Source organism: Anas platyrhynchos, chromosome 7, assembly GCF_047663525.1.
Source record: "Anas platyrhynchos isolate ZD024472 breed Pekin duck chromosome 7, IASCAAS_PekinDuck_T2T, whole genome shotgun sequence".
Taxonomy (NCBI): domain Eukaryota; kingdom Metazoa; phylum Chordata; class Aves; order Anseriformes; family Anatidae; genus Anas; species Anas platyrhynchos.
The window spans coordinates 20,731,121-20,752,410 of NC_092593.1; the positions used below are offsets into that span (position 1 = coordinate 20,731,121).

General features: G+C 43.4%; 3 protein-coding genes across 9 annotated transcripts in view; 2 read left to right on the forward strand and 1 right to left on the reverse strand.

The window, feature by feature from the left end:
- Positions 1-467: 467 nt before the first annotated feature.
- On the forward strand, positions 468-8,116 carry SSB (small RNA binding exonuclease protection factor La). Its single transcript, XM_027461450.3, has 12 exons — positions 468-624; positions 2,653-2,727; positions 4,055-4,158; positions 4,325-4,499; positions 4,666-4,773; positions 4,872-4,972; positions 5,190-5,261; positions 5,347-5,389; positions 6,023-6,163; positions 6,547-6,730; positions 6,890-7,012; positions 7,657-8,116. The coding sequence occupies exons 2-12, from the start codon at positions 2,656-2,658 to the stop codon at positions 7,752-7,754; spliced, it is 1,221 nt and encodes a 406-aa protein (XP_027317251.1). The 5' UTR covers positions 468-624; positions 2,653-2,655; the 3' UTR covers positions 7,755-8,116.
- On the reverse strand, positions 7,755-11,578 carry METTL5 (methyltransferase 5, N6-adenosine). 2 transcript variants are annotated; one of them, XM_027461464.3, is made up of 8 exons: positions 11,420-11,578; positions 10,952-11,114; positions 10,374-10,488; positions 9,725-9,906; positions 9,236-9,318; positions 8,895-8,946; positions 8,310-8,359; positions 7,755-7,869 (listed from the first exon to the last, which is right to left on the reverse strand). In XM_027461464.3, the coding sequence occupies exons 2-8, from the start codon at positions 11,058-11,060 to the stop codon at positions 7,822-7,824; spliced, it is 639 nt and encodes a 212-aa protein (XP_027317265.1). In that variant the 5' UTR covers positions 11,061-11,114; positions 11,420-11,578; the 3' UTR covers positions 7,755-7,821. The 2 variants fall into 2 exon arrangements, with proteins under 2 accessions (XP_027317265.1, XP_027317266.1); XM_027461465.3 differs by having other exon boundaries at positions 10,952-11,138; positions 11,420-11,564.
- An 809-nt stretch (positions 11,579-12,387) lies between these two features.
- UBR3 (ubiquitin protein ligase E3 component n-recognin 3) overlaps positions 12,388-21,290 on the forward strand; it is a 104,076-nt gene continuing 95,173 nt past the window's right edge. For 3 of the 6 annotated variants that reach the window (XM_027462185.3, XM_072040916.1, XM_072040915.1), the window contains exon 1: positions 12,388-12,939. In XM_027462185.3, the coding sequence (XP_027317986.1) occupies positions 12,482-12,939 (458 nt within the window). In that variant the 5' untranslated portion in view covers positions 12,388-12,481. Of the gene's footprint in view, positions 12,940-13,216; positions 13,237-21,290 lie in introns of those variants that run through there. The other 3 variants (XM_027462188.3, XM_072040914.1, XM_072040917.1) reach the window with 2 other exon arrangements.

Genomic DNA, 21,290 nt, shown 5'->3' on the forward strand with positions numbered 1-21,290 from the left:
TGCAGAGAGGTCTGAGGAACCAAACCCCGTGGTGCTGTTTGAAACGCACGGGCCAAGTGAGTTAGCAAGAGAGTTAATTTATTTATCCTGGAAATCCCCACAGCAGAGAACGATTTAAAAGCCAGGCGGGGATCTGAAGCGTTTCTGCGAGTGGGGAGAGGCCTTCGGCTCTTCTGTGGGGGGAGGGCAGCGCCCGTACTGCACAGCCCCAACCCCAACCCAGAGCCATCCTCGTTTTGGGGAGATTTTGGGATGCTGGAGAGCCAGGGGAGCGCACGGGTTCAGAGACTCGCTGCTCCGCTTTCACTGGTGCTATTTTCACATTAAACTTTCTACACGACCAGCACAGGGCTGCCCAGGGCCGGGGCTGTTCGTTGGCGCCTTCCTTGGTGCCATTGCAGCGCCGCGCGGCCCTGAGGCGGCCGCCCCCAGCGCACCGAGTGCCGTGGCTTTGCCTCACAGCCGCGGCCCCGCCCCACGCCCCGGAAGCGGCCCCCACGTGAGGGGCGGGCGGCGGCGCGGAGGCTGCTGGGCCGGGCCGGAGCGGAGCCGAGCGGAGCCGTGCGGGGCGCGCCGCCTGCAGAGCGGGGCCGGTGCGGGGCGCGCCGGGCGGGGCCGCCGCAGGTTTGTGCGCGGGGCCGCCGCGCGCTGGGCTGGGGCTGGTGCTGGCGGGCGGGAAGGGGCCGGAGCGGAGGCGGCGGCGGCGGCGGCGGCGGGAAGCGCTTCCTGCGGCGCCCCGCGTGGAGCAGCGCTGCAGCACGCGGAGCTGTGCGCGCGCCTCCCGCCACCTGGCGCAGCGCCGCTCCCGCCGCCCGGCTCCCTGCCCCCGGGGCGCGCGGGGCCCGCCCGCCGGGGCCCTGCTCCCGCTGCTCGCGCCGCGCTGCTGCTGCTGGGGGCTGGGGGCTGGGGCCCAGGTGCCCGCGCCAAGGGGCTGGCAGAGTGTGCGCAGCGCGCGGAGCGCCCCCGTGCTAGGAGGCGGCGGCTGCCTCGGGGCATGGGGGCCGGGGCACCGTCAGCGCCCGATCCGTGAGAAGGGCCCGAGGCTGCCATGCGGGGAGTGATGGGGCCTGCGGAGCGTGGTGCGGGTGTTCGGGTGGGCGCTTTCTGGCAAAACTGCTCTGCTCACGAGACTCAAGCTCCCTGGTTTGCTCGAGGTCTCGTGTTGCTCTAACCTTCTGCACAGTGTTTCTGCTTGCACAGGAGGGTTTGCAAGGCTATAGGAAGGTGGAGGAGTTGAGGCAGCAGAAGCCAGGCAGAGACAAGAATGTCTCATTTTTTCCATAGCACTTGGTAGCCCTATCCCCTTGGCATTTAGGGGCTCCTTGGGTACCCAGCGGTGAAACAAGGGCATCCTGCGCACTGCAGAGCGGGTTTGGGGGCAGGCTAGGAGAAGCTGGTTACCCTAGGCAGGCTGAAGGGGAGGTCGCTCCAAATGACAAAGCCAAAGCCTAGGCAGTGGCCGTGCTGCACTGATGCGCTTCTACCCATTATCTCAGATGAGCTGCATCTCCTTAGTCCTTGCCTGTAACAGAGCTGCGGGTAGTTTGGCAGCACGCAGCCACAAGGTCCTGGGTTTTATTTTAACAAAAACCTGTACGAAGAGACAGCTTGCTCCAACAAACCCGTGCACCATTCAGTGTGATGTGTGGAACAGCAAGGCCAGCTGAGGGCCGAGCAGCTGCAGCCTGCATCAAGGCTTGGCCTGGGGTAACTGAGGAGACATCGGTCTGCTTTATTTTCTGCAGCTGGATTTGACGAGTTTGGTAGTGCGAGAAGGGAGAAAGTAGAAATCTGTGGTTCACAGCCAAACACTGAATTCAGACTGGTTTCTGACAGGTTAATAAAGCTGCTTTTTTCCTCAAGAATAACTCTATTCCATCTGTCCCAAGAGCAATTTGATGAGCAGCATCTGATCTCCATTAATTTGTTGTCCAGTAGCCCCTTCCTTACCAATCTCCTACTGCATATAGCAACTGTATTTGATATACAGGAACCATAAGCTTAATACTAGTTAGGAGAATAAATTGCTTTCAACTTAAAACAGCGTGTCCTCTCAAAGATGGTTGATGCCGTATTCAGGCAGAACTGCAGTGAAAGCAAATCCATAAAAGGGAGAACTGGACATCTTTAGGATGTACTAGTAAAGGCAGATGTCTTTGTTCTTTCCTCCAGTAAGTTCCTTGAACTCTCAAGGATTAAGTACAATGTGGAAATGTCAGAAAATTTATAATTATACTTACTAGGAATATCAAACAATTTTTGTTACTCATGTTTTGCTTAGTGATGAGGGATTGGGTTCGACCTGATAAACGTTGGCTATTGTTGGCTCAGATTTGTTGCTGTTAGGTACTGAGGATCTGTGACTAGAAAAAGGTAAATAACAAATGCTTTAAAATGACAACATTTATTTACTTATCTCAAATGTTAGAATGCCAGATGCTGGTTTAACAGCTAAGTAGTTGTTTCTTAGTTTCAGTTTCCACTTGGAATTCTGCAGTCATATTTAGAGCTGACTCATAAGCATAAACGTGTGGCTGAAGAACTTGCCTGTTACCTTGTTTAAATGTAGTTAAATGTGGTGCTATATGAATATGTCTGTAGAAGTTGGTATTCAATACTTAGTGCCTTTGCTCTAAATTCTCTTCACTGCAGCTAATGAAAATGGCTGAAAATGGAGATGGTGAAAACATGTCTATCTTGGAAAGCAAGATCTGTCAGCAAATTGAAGTAAGTTCAATTTATAGTTTTCGATCTAGACTCATGTAGTTTTTGGAGACTAATTACTAAGAATTTGGCTAATGAGAAATTAACATTATAGAGTTAACTTAAATATTCAGCTCTGTTAAAAAAAACAGTCATAGACTTGTGACAGACTTTAATATGTTATAATCATTCATAGTGGTAGTCTAAGCTGGAAGTTACGTTTGTCAAAGGTTGCTTGTAAGACTACTGCTTAAATACAAAACATTTAACTTGATAACATTTTAGGTATTACAGCAAGTGAATGTATCATTGAACAATTTGTTAATTGTGTTCATTTGGGTTATTCTTTGTATGCAATTGGGGAAAAAATCCTATTTGGGAATCTGTGCTGTTGAAAATATTAGCATGCTGCATAACTTGCTATTATGATTTACTGCTCTGTAATTTATTGCTACAAATTACGACTAAATTTTAATGCCCTACTTTACATTCATTATTTCTTACTCGAGAGGCTTGGAGGGTTACACTACAATGGATAACCGAACACACCACTTAAAATAATATCCAGAACAAAACCTTCTTTCTGAAGGACAAAATTATGTGAATCTGTATGTGAATCCGTCAGCATATGAAGCCATAGTCATTATTTATGAAAATAACTGAGACTGGGGATAAATAGTTGACAGAGCTAGCCATGTGGTAATGTGAACTTGAGGTATGCTAGAGGGAGACGTACTATTGTAAAACTTGAGCTGGCTCTTCCTAAAGCATAGTGATCCTGGTGGAAACACTTCCACTTACCCTATGGCTTCATGTATTTGACCCTTGCTAGGTGACTGCTAGCAAGCAAAAGAATCTGATGAACTTGTCTACTTTGTGCTCAGTTAAACAATTTGTCACCTGTGTGACACTGCTCTTTCCAAGCCAGGCACAATCAAAATGAGCACACGGTAAATGAACACTTAAATACGCATGTGTAAAGATACTATTCTTGTCTCGTGCATCACTTAAATAAGGACTAAAATCTAAATCTGTTGGTGATAAATTTCATTGGTGACCCTGCAGATCTTTATCACCTTGATGAATTATGTTATATGAATACACAATGTCAGGAATGTTAACAGAGTGAGCCTCATGCCTCTCCTAAACAAATCTGCAGCCTCCTAGTTTTGCCTGATTACGATCCCATTGGATGAAGCAGGGTTTTTTTAACTGCTTACTTGTTGCAGCTAACTTTTGGAAGTGTCCTGTTAAAGCAGGAAGTAGTAATTTGAGAACTTTGTTGATCTGGTAAAAATAACAATTAGAATTTCAAGTATTTCCAAGACATTTTTTTCTTCTTTTTTTGCAGTACTATTTTGGAAATCACAATCTACCAAGAGACAAGTTCTTAAAGGAACAGATCAAATTAGATGATGGCTGGGTGCCTCTAGAAGTTATGATCAAATTCAACAGGTAAAACATAGTACAGCTAATATGGACGGAAGGGTAATTTTTAGCTACTTAAATCTGTTTGGGCCAAATGTCCCTGGTCTGCACATAAAATTCTTGTTGGGATTTTAACAGTTGGCTTCAGCTGTGCCTGGATAGTTTTAATGACCTGTGTCTCTTTACTCAATAGGTTAAGTCGTCTGTCTAAAGATTTTGGTGTTATAGTAGAAGCACTAAGAAAATCCAAGACTGGTCTAATGGAAATAAACGAAGACAAAACTAAAATCAGGAGGTCTCCAAATAAACCCCTTCCTGAATTGAATGACCAGTACAAGGCTGCAATTAAAAACAGATCAGTATATGTTGTAAGTAAAGCTCTTCCTTTGCTCTGTGCTGTTCTGAATTACTTGGACTGAGAACCATTTAACCAAACTAAAGCTTGAATTAACTCATGCTAGATGGTCAGGTGGTTATATCTGATAAAGTGTTGCAATTTGTCATATATAATTGAAGTTTTGTGCTGTCTTGCAGAAAGGCTTTCCAGTAGATGCAACTCTTGATGATATCAAAGAATGGCTTGAAGATAAGGGTCCAGTTGAAAACATTCAGATGAGGAGAACTCTGCAGAAAACGTTTAAGGTAGCTTTTGGCAATGAACAATTAAGACCTGGAGCAGGGATGCCTCCTGGAGAACATTCTGTTGATTACTCTGACACTGAACGTCTCTTATTTAACAGGGATCAATATTTGCGGTTTTTGATAGTGTTGAATCTGCTAAGAAGTTCACAGAAATCCCAAACCAAAAGTACAAAGACACAGAGTTGATAGTGCTTTTCAAGTAAGTCCACTTAACTGATATATGAACCTAATAATAATGGTCGAGGGTGGATGTAAATTTCTATACTGTTGTACAGATACCAATAGCACAAGTGTTTGCAGACCAGCATCTCAGCTGCTACAGATGGTCTCAGTTACTTACTGGCTTCTCCTGTCTTATAAAGTAATTGTAATGGGATAATCTAATCGGCATTAACTTAGTTTACATTCTGTTGAAGGGAAGAGTACTGTACAAAGAAGAATGAAGAAAGGAAACAAAACAAAGTAGAGGCCAAAGCAAGAGCTAAACAGTAAGTCCTTATCAACAGAAGTGCCTGGTTTTGATCACCTGACCACATGTGAACCAACTCATAACTCATGTTAACTTCTCTACAGGGAAAAAGAAGAAAAGCTGAAAAAAGCAGCGGATGCTGAGATGGTATGGGTTTTTTAAATGTCTACTTAAAAACTATTCAGTTTGTGCTTTCATGCGTTTTCATTAACGTGCTACTGCAGCTATGTGTTCCTTTCAGCTTTTACAACTAACCTACAGTAAGACTTCGTTTTGTCATTGTATTGTCTTATTTGTCAAGAGACTGATTTTGTTTAAAGGAACATATCCTGGATTTGAATTGCTAGGTATGTTTACCTGTTCAGAAGTGATCCTAAATACATCAATAAAATAGATAATCATTCTTCTGTGCTAATTATTAAATCCTTACAGGATCATATCAATAATTAGGAATTTTGAATTTCAGGTCAGCCTTCAGGAAATTGTTTTATAAAATTTCAAGAGTGTTAATTATCTTAAGGGAAAATCCTAAATTCTACATAGATGTATCCGTAGTAGGCAAAGGAAAAAGAATAAGTTCAAGGTTATGGGGCACTGTGTGAGACTTGGGTGTCAGCATAAGTAAGTTCTGTAGCGAGAATGGTTGGGTTACTAATGGCATTAAGAGGGTTGACTTCAGTTGCTAATTAGTTACTGTCATGTTTTAATATTATGATGGGGGGAGGGAAAGAATATTCAAAGCTTGACTCGTTAATAAAAATGTCTTCAACTTTTATTTAGAAATCTCTAGAAGAAAAGACAGGATGTCTTTTGAAGTTTTTTGGTGATCTAGATGATCAAACGTGCAGAGAAGATCTCCATACAGTATTTTCTGATCATGGAGAAATCAAATGGATACACTTTGTAAGAGGTGCAAAGGAGGTCAGTATAATCTTGGACTCTGAGTAAAGATCGTAGTATTAGAGTTTGAAGCTTAATAATTAAATGCATGTGCTCCTATATCAAGTAAATAATTCTTTTGTTTTGTTTAATTTGACTTGTGGAACTGCAGAATATTTAGAGAATGAAATCATTCACTTGAATTCTTTCAAAAGCACGGGTAAAGGTTCCAGGTTCATCAGCTGATCAGCTCAAAAGTGAGACTAGGAATTTTTGTTACAACAGTCTCAGGGTTTTGTTTCAGTCTGGATTTTTCACATCATGCAAGCATAATGAACTTGCTGAGGTACCTAGCAGGATATGTTGTTCATCATTCTAGCGGAGTGTTTTCACAGTAAGACGTAAAGGCCTTCTTTCTTTTTAAGGGAATTATCCTATTTAAGGATACTGCAAAAGAAGCTCTGGAAAAAGCCAAAGAAGCACATAATGGAAACTTACAGCTTCGGAACAAGGATGTTACTTGGGAGTTGCTAGAAGGAGACGAAGAGAAAGAAGCTCTGAAAAAAATAATGGAAGAGCAGCAGGAACTGCTGAAACAGAAAACAAAAGGTCCTTCTTTCATTGAAGCATTTACAATGTCCCATGAGTGGCATTTTGTGAAAATAAGATAGTGAATACATAATAATTACTTTTTATAAAGCATTCTTTTGAGCTTGCCAATTAAAAACACAAATGATACAAAATTCCTGTTATCTTATATTCCAACAGGACGCAAACTCAAAGGAAAAGGAAGAGGGGGAAAGATACCTCAAGGCGCACAAAAAGGGAAAGTACAGTTTCAGGGCAAGAAAATAAAGTTTGAGGAAGAAGGTGAAGATGATACTAAAACAGGTATGTTAACAGGGTATAGATTCTTTATTGCACAGGGCTATTTTATGGAGAAGTTTTTGTTTACTAGGGCCAAGCTTTGGCCCTCTATTGTAGTATTTCTGTCCTCTGTCAATATGTTATTACCAGTAAAATAACTTGAAGGGTCCTCTGCATGACTCCTTCCAGAGGCTGAAACTGTCCAAAATGCATAATAAAAGTATGTTGAGATAATTATTAGATGGCTGTGGCTGTACTGCAGCACTGTTCAAAGCATTCTGTACAGTAAGACCAATTCTGGATAGTGGTAGAGAAGAGGAAGAGCTACTCTTTCTGTTCATTGGATACAGAACCTCCTTGTAACAAAACCCATTCAAACCTACTCCTGTTAGATTTTTTTTTTCCTTCATCTTCTTACCTGCCTTAGAACAGGTAAGAACAAGTTCTTTAAAGTATTTTGGAACACCTCAAAACTTCAAAGTCGCATAATAAGTAAACCTTCTATCATAGCAATGGCTATGGATTAACTAGGACCCATTCTGGGGCATGTATACTAAGAACACTTATAAGAGTATTTTAGTTGATCTTTTTTTTCCCCAGAAGATTTGTGGTAATACTGAAAGGGCTTTCCTTTACCGTAAATGACTTATATGTATTCAATCTTGCAGAACCGGCAAGTCCTAAGAAGAGACCACTAGAGGAAATGGAAGAAGAAGAACCTGCACCAAAACAACTGAAAACAGAAAATGGAGCTGGAGATCAGTAATACTAAAATAAAAATAACTTTGTTTTTATTAGTCCATTTTAAATAAGTTTTAAAGACATGCTTCAGTTCAGGAGTTTCTTGGCAGAAATCTAATGAAATCCACTTCAATGTCAACCTGCAATGAGAAGAGAGCTTCGTGGTGTTGGGTTACAGCTTTTTTTTTGTTGGTGTTGTCCTAAGCAGCATGCTTACTTTTAAGATGCCACTCTGGAGAATTATTTTGTATTTATAGTTTTGTTTATACTGTCAGATGCTCTCAACTTCTCTGGCTCCTCATTCAAATGTAAAAGTTTCCTGACTTTGTAACCTCGAAGTTATATTAAACAGCAGCTGCCAATAAATTCAGAACTTAAAACTGCTCATTACTGACCCCTCTGTTCAACCACTAAGTGTGGTAACAACAAAGGGAACTTATTGCTGTCATAACAAACTTCTTTCAAATGCTATTAACCATCTAGTACACATGACCCTAAAACTTACATTTCTTTCAATGGAATTATTTACCTCCCTGATACAAAACAGAATTTTCTTAGTTGTTTTAGGTTTTATACTTACCGATTTCTTCTTATGGAATTTGTACGATGCTGGTAGGTCATATCGAAGTTCTATGAATAGTACAAAAAATTGTTATGCTATAATGATTATTAGTCAGTTAACTTGCACCCTCCATCCATGTTCTGTTGCCTATCTCTGTGAGCCCTTGATGGGATAACTGTTTTGATCTCTGCACTAGATTATGACTGAACATTTAAACCAACCATACCAGACAATAACTGGATGGCTGAGATCCAGAAAACCATCTTAAGCATTTGTGCAAATTTCTCAAAATGTCTCAAGTTATATTACTCCTATAAAGCATATAGCTGACGGTACTTAAGAATCAGGAAGATAACAGAGTAACTGCCAAAAATATTTAGGATGCTAAATTGAGTCTGGGAAGAAACTCTTCCTCTGAGCTTTATTCATCAAGTGCCTACTTCTTATGTTCCAGACAGGTACTAAGATTACGTAAATAAACAAACCCTGTCATTTTCACTGCAAATCACACTTAAATTTCTCTCTGGATATTGTCTGACTAGTAAGGACTTACATCTATATTAGACCCCCAAGAAAAACGTTTTTTCTCTGAGTTAATCTTACCTGCTATGACTTCCATCTTCACTTCCCATTCATCTGCTTTCTTTTGAATGTGCTACAGTATTAAACAGATACAGTTACATTTAAAAGCTGGTTTTGATAGTCTTAAAAACATCTTAATGGCTGTAGTAATTTAAGAAGTCTGCACCTTTGTTTTCAACTTAAAATATTAGATGTACTTATCTTGATGCATGCAAAGTCACAGCTATTCTTTGACAATAATGTTTACCCCAAATAGGCATATACCATATGAACAAATCAAAGAAGCTAAAGACAATATGTGATTACTGACCAACTGCATAATTGTCAGCTTAATGTTCACCATACTAAAATGAAGGACTTACCTGCCGTGTTGAAGTTTTGTGAAGGGAATATACAGCTGTTTTTGCCATTTGTAAAGCCGTTTTCAGAAAAATCATATCCATTCCTAAAAGTGTTGAAATTATTAAATTACTAAATGCAATTTTAAACTAGAGGATTTAAAGATTTGCTTCACGCTTCAGTTTTTCTGAAGCAGTAGCTATTTGAGAAAAAACACTGAATATGTGAAGGTACAGAAAGTATTTTTGCAAAAAAGTTTTTGCAACTTTCCCAAGTGCTTAAGTAAAACCAAAAAATAAGGGATGTGAAATAGCTAGTGTCGTTTATTTGAAACCCAGTGATTGTTTAGCTATAGCATTGAATTGGTTAATCTCTACTTATGAAACTGATTTCAGGTCAGCAAAATTTTGTTAGGTCCCCTATTGCAATAGAGAGGAGAGATGTTCCATTAGAAGTGTGTCCCTTGATACTTCTCTTCTAGTAATTGCTAAATGACTTTTGTATCTACAAACCTTTATTATGTTTGGTACCAAAAGGAGGGTTCATGATAACTGTGTCAAAAGTCTCTGACATGCTGTCAGACAAAGAACAGACATCACACTGAATGAAGTCAACATTTGTGAGCTCGAAGTCTTCAAGATTGCTGTTAAATATTTCCAGTGCTTCTGCATCAATGTCAAACCCCACACAAAATCTATTAAAAAAAAAAAAAAGCCACATTAGTATTTTGCAAAATAAAACTGTTTAAATTCTATAGCAGTTTTGAAAAGGAATGGCACAAGCTTGTTTTAACTAGTAAACATAACAGGTGTTCACTACAAATTCAGTACTTATAAAAATGTCAGCAGCTCTGTTGCCTTTTTCAAATATCTTTTTAAAGTTTTAGATGTTTCATGTGTTCATTTAATGCTTCAGGAGAAAACAAATGTTATCGTTTTGAGGCAAGTATCCACCCCTCCCAGAAGCTGAACGGTTATTAATAATCTAAACATACTAAATGGCCTGATTATGCACCAGAATAGATGGCTAAAGTTAGTTTAGTTCAGCACTATGTTCTAATCTTAATTTCAACTCTGTTTTATACCAGGAAAGAAAAAAAAAAAAAAAACACAACGCAACAACAACAAAAAAACCCACATCCAGAACCTAGTATTTACTTACCCAGCTCCTAACATTGCACTTCCAATGCTGAGCATACCACAACCACATCCTAAATCTGCAATTGTTTTGTTTTCAATATCATCGAAAGTATTGTGAATTGTGTAAAGCATACATGCTGAGGGGAGAAAAAAAAACCAACACAGTAATATACCCAATGGGCATCCAGTTAATCAATACAAACTATCTTCTCTTCTCAGAAAACTCTGAAACAAAGGTTTATTGTCATGCGAAATTAAGCTTGTTCTCACTGCCTGTAATTCTCTTTTAATTTCAATGTGAAAACTAGTATTTTGTCAAGTAGTTGAACTGTAGATATTTGGTCTGCTGGAGAGATTTCACATAGATCACTGAATATGTATCTTTTAAATCAATTTTCTCTAATTCTGGATTGTAAATTAACAGTATTCTTTTAATGAAAGTAAGTTAACATCATAGAAAAATGGATTCAAGTTTCTGGCGGATACAATGTCTCAACTATTTCTAGTGTGAAGGCTTTAAACCGCGGCAGAAACAAAAAGCACTTAAGCTTTGTATGCAGAGCCAGTAAAAGAGCCAAGCTACAACAGTGCCATCTCTACCTGCGATGTGCGGTCTCGTTGGGTACTGTTCAAGGAGCAGCTTGGGGCTTTCGAAGGTATCGACCCGTTGAAGACAGCTCTCCAGCTCTTTAAGCTTTAATTTCTTCATGTCTGTAGCTGGACTCGATGATCCCCACGCGTCCCTTCCGACTCTGCCACGACTCTAATGCAAATAACGTGTCAGCAGCTGCGATACAACAAACAGATACAACAAACGCCGAATGCCCTCACGGGGTCGTTCTCTGCTTTCCCCCCCCTGCACCCTATGGCAGCTCCCAGGTGCCCTCAGGCAGCCCGGCCCGGGGCCCGCTGCCGCCAGGACGCCGCGGCCCCGCCGCCAGCCCCGCGCCTCCCTCACGCTGCTCCCGCCGCAGCCCGGGCGGCAACGAGCGGCTCGCAGCGCTTAGCGGCGGGGCTGCGGCAGCGCGGGGCCGACCCGAGCACCCCCCAGCCCCTCCAGCCGCTCACCGCAGCCCCAGCCGAGACCCTCCGGGCGCCGTGAGCCGCCGCGGGGCCAGCACCGCCCCGCCCCGTCCCGCCCCGGCGCCAGGCGCAGGCCCCGAGCCGCCGCCCCGCCCCGGGCAGGCGGTGCCTGGCCCAGTGCGCCCGGCTGTGGCGGCGCTGTGTTGCCAGGGGTTAGCGCGGGCTGCCCGGCGCTGCGTGCGGCTGGGTGGGGGGCACGCGGCGCCGGGCAGGCACTGGGTGCTCTGTACCCTCACCTCGAGCACCGTGTGCGGGTCTGGGCACCACAGCACAAACAGGACATGAGGCTGTTGGGGAGTGCCCAGAGGGGGGCTGCAAAGACAGTGAAGGGCTTAGAGGGGAAGATGTACGAGGAGCGGCTGAGGGCACTTGGGCTGTTCAGCCTGGGGAAGAGGAGGCTGAGGGGACACCTGCAGCTGCCTCACGAGGGGGAGGCGCCGATCTGTTCTCTGTAGTGTCCAGTGACAGGACCTGAGGGAATGGTGTCAGGCTGTGACAGGGGAGGTTCAGGCTGGCTGTCAGGAAGAGGTTCTTCACCGAGAGGGTGGTCACGCACTGGAGCAGGCTCCCCAGGGCTGTGGTCACAGCACCGAGCCTGTCAGAGTTTTAGAAGCGTTTGGGCTGCCCTCAGCCATACGGTCTGAATCGCTGGGCAGAGCTGCGTGGTGCCAGGGGCTGGGACTCCACGATCCTTGTGGGTCCCTCCCGACTCGGGACATTCCGTGGCTCTGAACTCGCGTCCCGTGCGGGGCGGGGCGGGGCGGCCGGCGACACGTTGCGGGGTGACGGCCACACGCTGCGGGGGGGACGCGTTGCGGGGCGGCGGCGGTGCCCGCGCACCTGCGCGCTGCCAGTGCGGCGGGGCGGGCAGAGGGAAGGGGAGGGCTCAGTGTCAGGGGAGGGGAGAGGCAGCGCCGGGAGGGCGCCGGTTCCGCGGCTATCGCGAGAGGGAGGCGCCGCTGGGAGGGGAGCGAGGGGAGGGACGCGAAGGGGGAGCCCCGGAGCCGGGAGCCCGGCGCAGCCGTAACGGCCCCGCGGTGCCCCGTCATGGCGGGGGCCGGCGCCAGCGGCCCGGACAAGCAGAGCGAGGCGAGGCAGCTGAAGGAGGATCTGAGCGGCGAAGGCGGCGCGGCGAGGGCGGCGAAGGCGGCGGGCAAGCTGCGGGAGCTGCTGGAACGGGTGCTGGCCCCGGCGGCGGGCCCGGGCGGCGGCGAGGCGGCGGGCGAGGCGCTGGAGTGGTGCCGCTGCCTGCTGTCGGGCGGCAAGCCCTGGGACAGCTTCGTGCAAGCCGTGCGGCTCTACGACCCGGCCACGCTGTGCGGCCTGGTGTGGACGGCCAACTTCGTGGCCTACCGCTGCCGGACCTGCGGCATCTCGCCCTGCATGAGCCTGTGCGCCGAGTGCTTCCACCAGGGCGATCACGCCGGGCACGATTACAACATGTTCCGGAGCCAGGCGGGGGGCGCCTGCGACTGCGGCGACAGCAACGTCATGCGAGAGGCCGGGTGAGCGCCGCGGCCTCGGCGGGCGGGCGGGCACCTGCCGGGGGGGCGGCACCTGCCCCGGCCCCGGGGGAGCCCCCCCTGCACGGAGCCTCGCCGGGGTCCCCGCCCGGTGCCCCGGGGGCGGGTGGGGCGAGGGGCTGTGAGCGGCCGGCCCGGGGCTGCGGCCCAGCGCTTCAGCCGGGCGAAGGCGCTGAAGGGAGCGGGTCGGGCTGGAGGGAGCCATTTTTGTGTGTGTGCCCAGCCTGCTGCTCGCCTCGCCGGCTGTTTGCAGGTCACAGGCTGAAATCGAGGAGCTGGGTGGGTACGGTCAGGCAGGGCTGCATGGAGGTCAGCTGCCTTCGTGCACTGAGACTGCTGGGGGCAAGGCGCGAGTGCCTGGCTGTAAGGCGGCAACGGCTGTGGTACCTCGTCAGGGCTGCCTTTGTTCCCATTGCGCTCGATGGCAAAGGGACAGAGCAGCCAACCCGTTGGGTAGAGGTGGTACCTAGCCAGCACACTTGACATTTCACAACTGGGTATCTTTGGCTGAGTTCATTGCACTCCTGTTTGTTTGCCAGAGAGTGAAGGGCTTCACCAGAAGGTGGTTTGGAGTACTTGAGTGGGGCTTCTCTTCTGGCCAGGTTTCTGGAATAGTCTGTCTTGATTGTTAGCCGTGGTAAGATGGTATGCTCTTGGAAGAGCCATCTTCACTTTTCCCAGTAAATCTGTAGTTGTGGCAGATAGCAGAAAACTCTAGGAAAGTGTAAAAATACCAAACCTTACCTTGGTTCTTCATATTTTTAGCATTTTCACTCAATTAGTCTGCTTCATGACATGTCTTAAAATTCCTTCTGTCTTTTGCATCATTTCTACTTAGGTATTTCATGAAGTCTGCTTTTTTTTTTTTTTTTTTTTTTTTCTGTTACAGTTTAAACGTTGTCTTCCTGATTCTCATTCTTTGTGTCTGGAGTTGCAATTCTGCTTTGAAGTGACTTCATGCTTTGATTCTTGTCATGATTTTTTTGCCCCCCTCTCTTGTTCATGTTACCATCTGCCTTCATCATTTCTTCATTCTTCCTTTTTGAAGGAATCACTTCCACTTGTAGACTCCCTCCCATTGGAGAGAATATTTTTTTCTCCTTTTCCTTCGTCTTCAGGGACTTTAAGCATCTGCTCCTGAAGTAATTCCTTCTTTATCTGTTCTTGTTCAACTTCTGGTGTTTTTGCTTTCCTCAGTGTCATTGAAGTACCAGTTCCTCTTGATCTTGAGAAGGAAGAAAAAAATTTAATGTCACTTCTTCCAGTGCTCAGTGTGGGATAGATTTAGGGCTCCTCTTAGTGGTAGGATTTTAACAGAGTGTGGCCAAATTGAACTACTTCAGGTAAATATTAAAATGAATTCTAATACTGCTCTTATCCCAGAGTTTATTGCTTCTGCCTCTTTTCCCATTTTAAACAGTTCTGTTCTCAAAGAAAGCTTGTTTAATAGAGAAGTAGAAATTGATGTTAAATTTGCAATGTAAACAGATGCAAACTCTGAAGGATTAAGAATACTCTCCCTCATTTCTCTGTTAGATTTACTCTAGTTATTACTGTTAACAGTAGAATTCAAGAGTAAGTTGTCTTTGGTATGAGCTAGGTCCCGGCAGTAGATTTAATTATTCCAGATAAAGAATTTCGTAGTGTCAGTTCAGAAACAGCACTCGAGTTGAGTAAAATTTCCAGTCCTGGTTGTGCAGGAGGATACTACATGACAATACATGGGGAGCCTGCTCTCAACAGACGGTTGTACCTGCTTATCTAAAGAACAGATTTAAGCCAATACAATTAAATGAAGAAGAAACATTGTTTGCCATGTAAGACAAAGTAAGTTAAATTTAAACCAATGTAAAAACATTAACAAGTGCAAACACGTGGGCTCACATACTCACGGACACGGTTTTGCCTGTTGACTCGAATTGCTTCAGTGCAGTGCGTTCAGATAAATTGATTTAACTTTGTGTATACAAATCAGTTACACAATTGCAAAGGTACTGCTTTACATGCTCCTTGGGAGGCCTTCATTGTAGATTCAGGAAATAGGAGTGTGTCTAGCCTGATGTAACCTTGCCCACCCCAGCCTAGGCTTCTATTAATAGCAAGGGAATCAAATGTGGAACCTACTTACAAACTCTATCTGAGCAGGCAGATGGTAGATAAAACTTTGCGTGGATACTGTAAATGAATATTTCAGTAACAATAGTTTGTTTCTCTTGGTTCTTGTTATCTGGTCTGCATGGTTAGTGTTTTTTCATTTGATGCATCTTGAAAAATACTTTTAATGAAGTCTTAGCTACTTGTCTAGTGTAAAGGAAGTCTCTCCAATTCACCAGCTGGAACATCTTTTCATTTTCTTTAGGGTGGCTAATGTAAACCTAGAGGTGGCTTGGTCTGGAATAGGGGGATATGTGTGCATTAATCTTCTGTTACTAATCAGAACTGCAATTTACTTTTTAGAGATAACTGAGTATTATTATTATTATTATTTTATTTTTGTATCTGATACACTATATACTGGTATATAATGGTAATAGCTGCATGCTGATTTGTTTTTAGGTACCTTGTGTAATTGTTTTAGAAAAATCAGGTAGTCACACTCTCGAACCTTGTGATTCCCATGCAAATTTCAGTGGTTTTGATGCTTAAGTTAAATGCAGTTGTTCTGGTCTACAAGAATGCAATTTAGACTTTAGAAAAGATCTAAATTTTTAAATTTTAACCATGTAGCTACTTGTCTGAGTATTAAAAGCTCTAGCTGTGACTATGTTTCTTAGAGTTTGAAATTCAATCAGGAGATGAAAGTGGCTTGGCTTGTAGTCCTCTTCCATATGGTGTCTAGCCATAGGTAAATGAAATTTTGCATCTCCATCAGAGGTGGTTAATAATGTTTTGAAGGAAAAATTTTCAGTTCTGAAGCATTGATGATAGACATGTGCTCATAGTTCAGCAGGTGAACTCGTCCATTAGGAAAAAACATGCAGTTGAACCGAGGGAAGTTCAGACTGGAATATTTTTTTGATTGGTAGATGGTCTTGTGTAGTAATGAAACTTCATCATTTATGAAACAAGCTTGAAGAAAGCAATATGGCATGTGGTTATAATAAGGGTATAGCTGGTCAGTGGTCTGTTATTGATGAGTACTGCCTTACTTTCTTGAGCTCTTGTGTTCCCTTTCAGCCTGTAGGCAATAACCTGATATACTAGGGAGCCTCCACACTTTGGCTGTTTCATTCCCTCGTGTCCTGTTTCTGAGTATGCCTCGCTGTGTTGACTTATTTGTTAAATTAATCATGTGGGAAGCAGATGTTATAGTGCTGCATTACAGTACAAAGAGAGTAACATCTCCATCAAGAGTTGCATATCCTGAGAGGCAAAAAGCCAGGTTAAGGATTTCATTAAATAGGCTTTTGCATTGATGTTTGCTGTGTATTTGCGGGTAGTTATGGCAACCGGTGGCTCTATTGACATGGAGCATTGCCTTTTCGTATGGCTTATAAAAAAGGGTCTAAGAAATTATCAAATTCTACCTGTAACAGCGAGCCATTTCTTTATTAGTAGCCATGCATGAAGTCAAAAATATTCTAGTTGTAAACAAGGTGACTGATAAAGGTTTATGTTTATATGCCGTGTGTTCAACAGCAGCTTCAGGTACCCAGCTCTAAGCTTTCTTCGTTCCCGTCTCTGACGATCCTTACTTATTTTTCCATTTAGGCTTTGTGGAGATCCATTCTGATCTGCACCCTAGTTTGGATGTCTTTCTTCTTAAAATTATGTCTGTCTTGATGGCTGATGTTTCTGTTGGGTCTGACATGGTCCTGTACAAAAAGGGTGGAGAAATCTCTTTGCCTCCTTTTGCTTCTCTTGAGCGTGAGGAGTATGTTCATAGCTTCTAGCCTGCTAATTTTCTCCTGGTATAATGTAGTTTGAACCAACTCTGGTTGTTTTTTTTTTTTTTTTTTTTTTCAGTGTATTAAAATGTTTGCATCCAGGAAGTATTATTTTATAGATAGATATTTGCTGTCCAAAATTTAACTAGTATTGATGACCTTTGCTACTTTGTCCCCATATTCTTCCTTCCCTGTTTGACGTAGTTCCGTATTTTACCTACCGTCAGAGGCTCTTCCTTACAGGACCTCATTTCATTACAAATGGCCTTTCTGTCCTATTGGGGAGCTACGGAAGAATATTTGCTATCTCTTTTACTTTGTTTTGCTAAGTAAAAGTAAAGGACCTTTCTCCTATTCTGCACCTGTGAAAAAACTGTAACAGAGTGACAATAAACAAACAAGCTTGCTGTTGAGAAATCTTTTACAGTAGTCACTGTAGGATGTTTTCTGTTCTTGTTCAGGAGGCCAGGTCTCATCATCTCAGGTTGTAGCAGCTGTGATCCACTTAGTATCAGGAAGGCAGATCTGTTTCAGGCATGGTTCTGGGAAGCAGACGTAATGGCTGTGTTACTGGCATTAAGTAGATCATGTGGTTACTTTATCGACTGTCTTGCAACAGTGAGTGACGTGTTGAGCATACCTGAGGTGTTGCTGCTCCAAGTCTGGCCCTCCCGGGGCGGCTCTGCCAGTTGTGCTCTTTCTCTGCGGGTCAGGAGGCTCCGGTTCTCCCAGCCCTCGGGCTCGCCTGGTAGTGCAGCCTCCGGGAGGGAAGAAGTGCTCCTTCTGACTCTTTTCCAAGGAGCTGTTGGAACAGATGCTGCAAAAGCAGAATGAAGCCCTACACGCTGTCAAGGAATTTAGACTCGAGCATTGTGAAACTACCTGAAAAGGTCCTCACGTTTAGGATTGTTGGGCTGGTGCGTGGAGCATTCTGTAGGGTAGCCCCCAACTCCATATAGTTTCTGTGCTTTTGTTTAGGATTCCCCAATAATATTCAGTAATTTTTGCAGAGCTTCAAGTGAGGTCTTATCCTTGGAAAGAAGGAGACTTCACATTGCTGGTGGTTAGGTCCATAATGATAAAGCCACCTCACAAACTTGCCTGTCTTGATTTCTCTTACGAATGTCTCTAATGGGGACTACATCTGCCTCTAAATTAGTTACTGCAATGTTTTCCAAATGGTTGACAGCCAAGTGATAACTTTGGGTTATTGCTTTTAGAGCCATGGCCTGACTAGACGCCACGTAGTTGATGCATGCCTCAGGAAAACACACAGTTGTTTCAGAGGAGTCAGTAAGGGCCTGAAGTCACTGTCACCTTTGGGACTCGTATCAATATATGTAATTTAAACACTTAGAAGCCGCAATTCTCGCTGTGTTACTTCTTGAACAAACTTGAAAAATACATGATAGTTCTACCCCTAAATTTTGCTCTTAAGACCAGTTTGGTTTGAGGAACAGAACAGTAGTCTAAAGATTGGTATTACTGGTATATACCATCCCTTGTCTGAAATTTGATTTATTTATTGTATGACTTGTCTATCGCTTTGAAATATACCTTTATGTGCTCAGTTTAAGAAGAACTGGTGTTTTGGAAGTCTGTGCAGACAGTCTTGTTTAGATTTGGGCTAACCATTGTTGACTTCCAGTTCCTTTGCTTTGATCCAGCCAACTTCTAAAGCTCCTTTTATCCTTTTCGTGAGCCTATCAGCTCTCCAGGATTCTAAGTTTGCTGCTTCAGGGGGTGGAGCATTATTTGTCTGATCTGCAAGGAGCTGTCAGGAGATCTGTTGGCAGCAAAGTAAATGTGATTTTGGGGTGTACGTTTGGGCAACACATTCCCAAGGCACTTTTGTCTCTTAAATTTTCTTAATGACAATCAATATAGTTTCTTTCAGATGTTAGGACACTCTTCCTTATAACTTGCAGAATATCAGTTTTATATTTAAAAAAAAAAAAAAAAAGCCTGCAATGGGATTGGACAACTGCAGATGATCTAAAAAACAGTCTCATAGGTGCCCTCCTTTATGGAGGGTTCTGACAGTTAGCTTTGACAATAATGGTAGATGTTGTTTATGTTTGAGCAGCAGAGCCATTTGAATTTTACACTAACAAGGGCTGTATAATTAACTGTTGCCTTCATCAGGATCTCTGCTTTTTGCACAGTGCCTGCAGCGTTAATGGCTTTGGTATGAAACTAATGGGCACTTACCTGTCCAAGAAAACTGCAGATTACGTATATATGCATTTTGTTGGGGGCCTGACTGAAGCAGCATCTTCCGTTGAAGTTGACAGCTTTTATTAAAATGCTGCATCTTACTCAAATCCTGAGGAAATGAAGGTTGTTTTTACGTGTGGCACTATGCAGTCACTGTGTGAGACTAAGTATTGCGTGCCGGATGTTTGACCTGCTTAAATTTTCCCAAGAAAATTTAGTTGCTTCCTTAGTCAGAAAAATATTTTGTTGACTCTATTTTGGAAACTTTGCTTTTTGTTCTTTAAATAGAACATGTGTTTCCTTGTGCTTTAAGGTAGATAATTGATGGTACTCTGAAAGCAGTTTGGTGGGGAGACTGTATGGAAGCTAACAGTTTGGGAAGAGTGAGGTCAACAAGAGATGCATTTGATGAGGGCTCAGGACCATATATTGCATTTGCTGGTGTTCTCGTGTCTCAGACCTACTTTTGAAGTCATCTGGGAATTCTGCTTTGTGAATGCTATGCGAGGCTAAGAACTCTGAATAATCCAAAAAAATTAGAATCCAGAATTAGAATATGCCTTGTATCTTAGTCTATTTTTAGGTCCGTATATGGAAAAAATAGAGGTAATACCTTTAGACTTCATCTCGTGAAAGACTTTGGAACACAATTTCCTCATGTTTTTTTTTTTTGTTTTTTTTTTAATGTTCATAGAGTTTTCTTTTCAGAGTTGAGTTTGAAGAGTGTTCTCTTCACTGCCTTCTTCAGTACAACAAAATTAACTGCTCATTTAAGTAGTACTGTATCTCTTCTCAACTAAAAAAAGCTGTTTTTTCTGCTGAAAATTGTGGTTAGAACTCATATTCATACATGCAAACGGCTGAATTAAGATCACACTAATGATTTTAGTATTGCCATTAACAGAGCAACTGATGCCCTTTCTACATGCAAGGGCCGCATTTTGTGATCGCTGTGATATCCTCTTTGCTGTTGCTTTTTCAAATGGGCATTATGTTTGTAAGTTAGCTAGCAGTGTCTGTTACTGTATAAATACATTTAAAATAGTCTAAATTAAGGCTTTTCAATCAAGCAAGGTAAATGTAAGCTTTACTTACATGCAGTCTCAATGCTGTAATTATATCCCAGAGCATCTGCCCTTTTTAGAAAGACAATATTTTTGCAGCAGAAGATGGTTGCTGTTTTGAATTGCTTGACTTTTTATAGAAATGCTCAAATTTAACAACTTTCAACAGTGGATTTAACAAAAATTCATTCCTTCTCATTTGTACTGATTCTAGGGTCTTGTGATAGAAATAGCCAAATGTACTGTTTGATAGTGGGTACTTGTCTGTTAATGAAAATCAGCATAGTTTGACCTACTACATGAGATGTTTACATCTGAGAACTAAGAGGGGATAATAGACATGCTCTTCTGCAGAGCCTCTTTGTTTGCTGTTTGTCCTAGCTGGGGAGCTTGCTGTGCTGAAGGGAGCTCAGCAGAGCACCGAGCTCTAAGGGCGCTGCTGGTGACTCACTGCTTCTCTTCCTCCTATTCTGCAAGGATCAGAATATCTTCCAAGTATCTGATCTTTGGTTTCTAGCTTAGTAGCGTAGCTAAACAGCTTGTTGTGAAGGCTTACAGGCTGGGAGGAAGCCCTTTAATGGTGTTTATGGGTTTTCTCTCTTCTACGTTTCACAGGCCTCCCCTACTGATAGCAGTGTCTCTACTTTGGAGCTTTCCTGGTTAGGAGGGTTACACTGACATCTTCCTGCTGGGGTTTGCTTCTTGTCCGTGCGTCCCATGTAGCAGAAAGGCAAACGCTTGGTTTTGTCTCTGAACTCTTCTGTTGGTTGCGGCTTTCCTTCCAAGCAGCAGCAGGCGAGTTGTCACTCCTCAGGCCTTGAAGTCAGTGCCATGTAGATTCATCTTTCACCTTATTTTGCAGGTGAAAAGAACTAATTTAACTATTGAAATTGAATTACTAGGGGGAGGAATAAAAAACCCACCAACCCAACAGCCTAAATTAACAAGTAGAGTAGTTTATTTCTCTGCTTTTCTACAGTTAACTTCATGTAAATTGGCATGGGAAAGTGGGTTTACAGAAAGCGAGGCTACAATACATCAAAGTCCTTTTTTATTAAGACACATTTCTAATCCTGTTTTTGCTCTGAATTAAAATTTGCTGTAGTATGTGATTAGCAAAAGAAGAAAAAAAATATAAACACTCTACCAGTATATAAAGAATGAA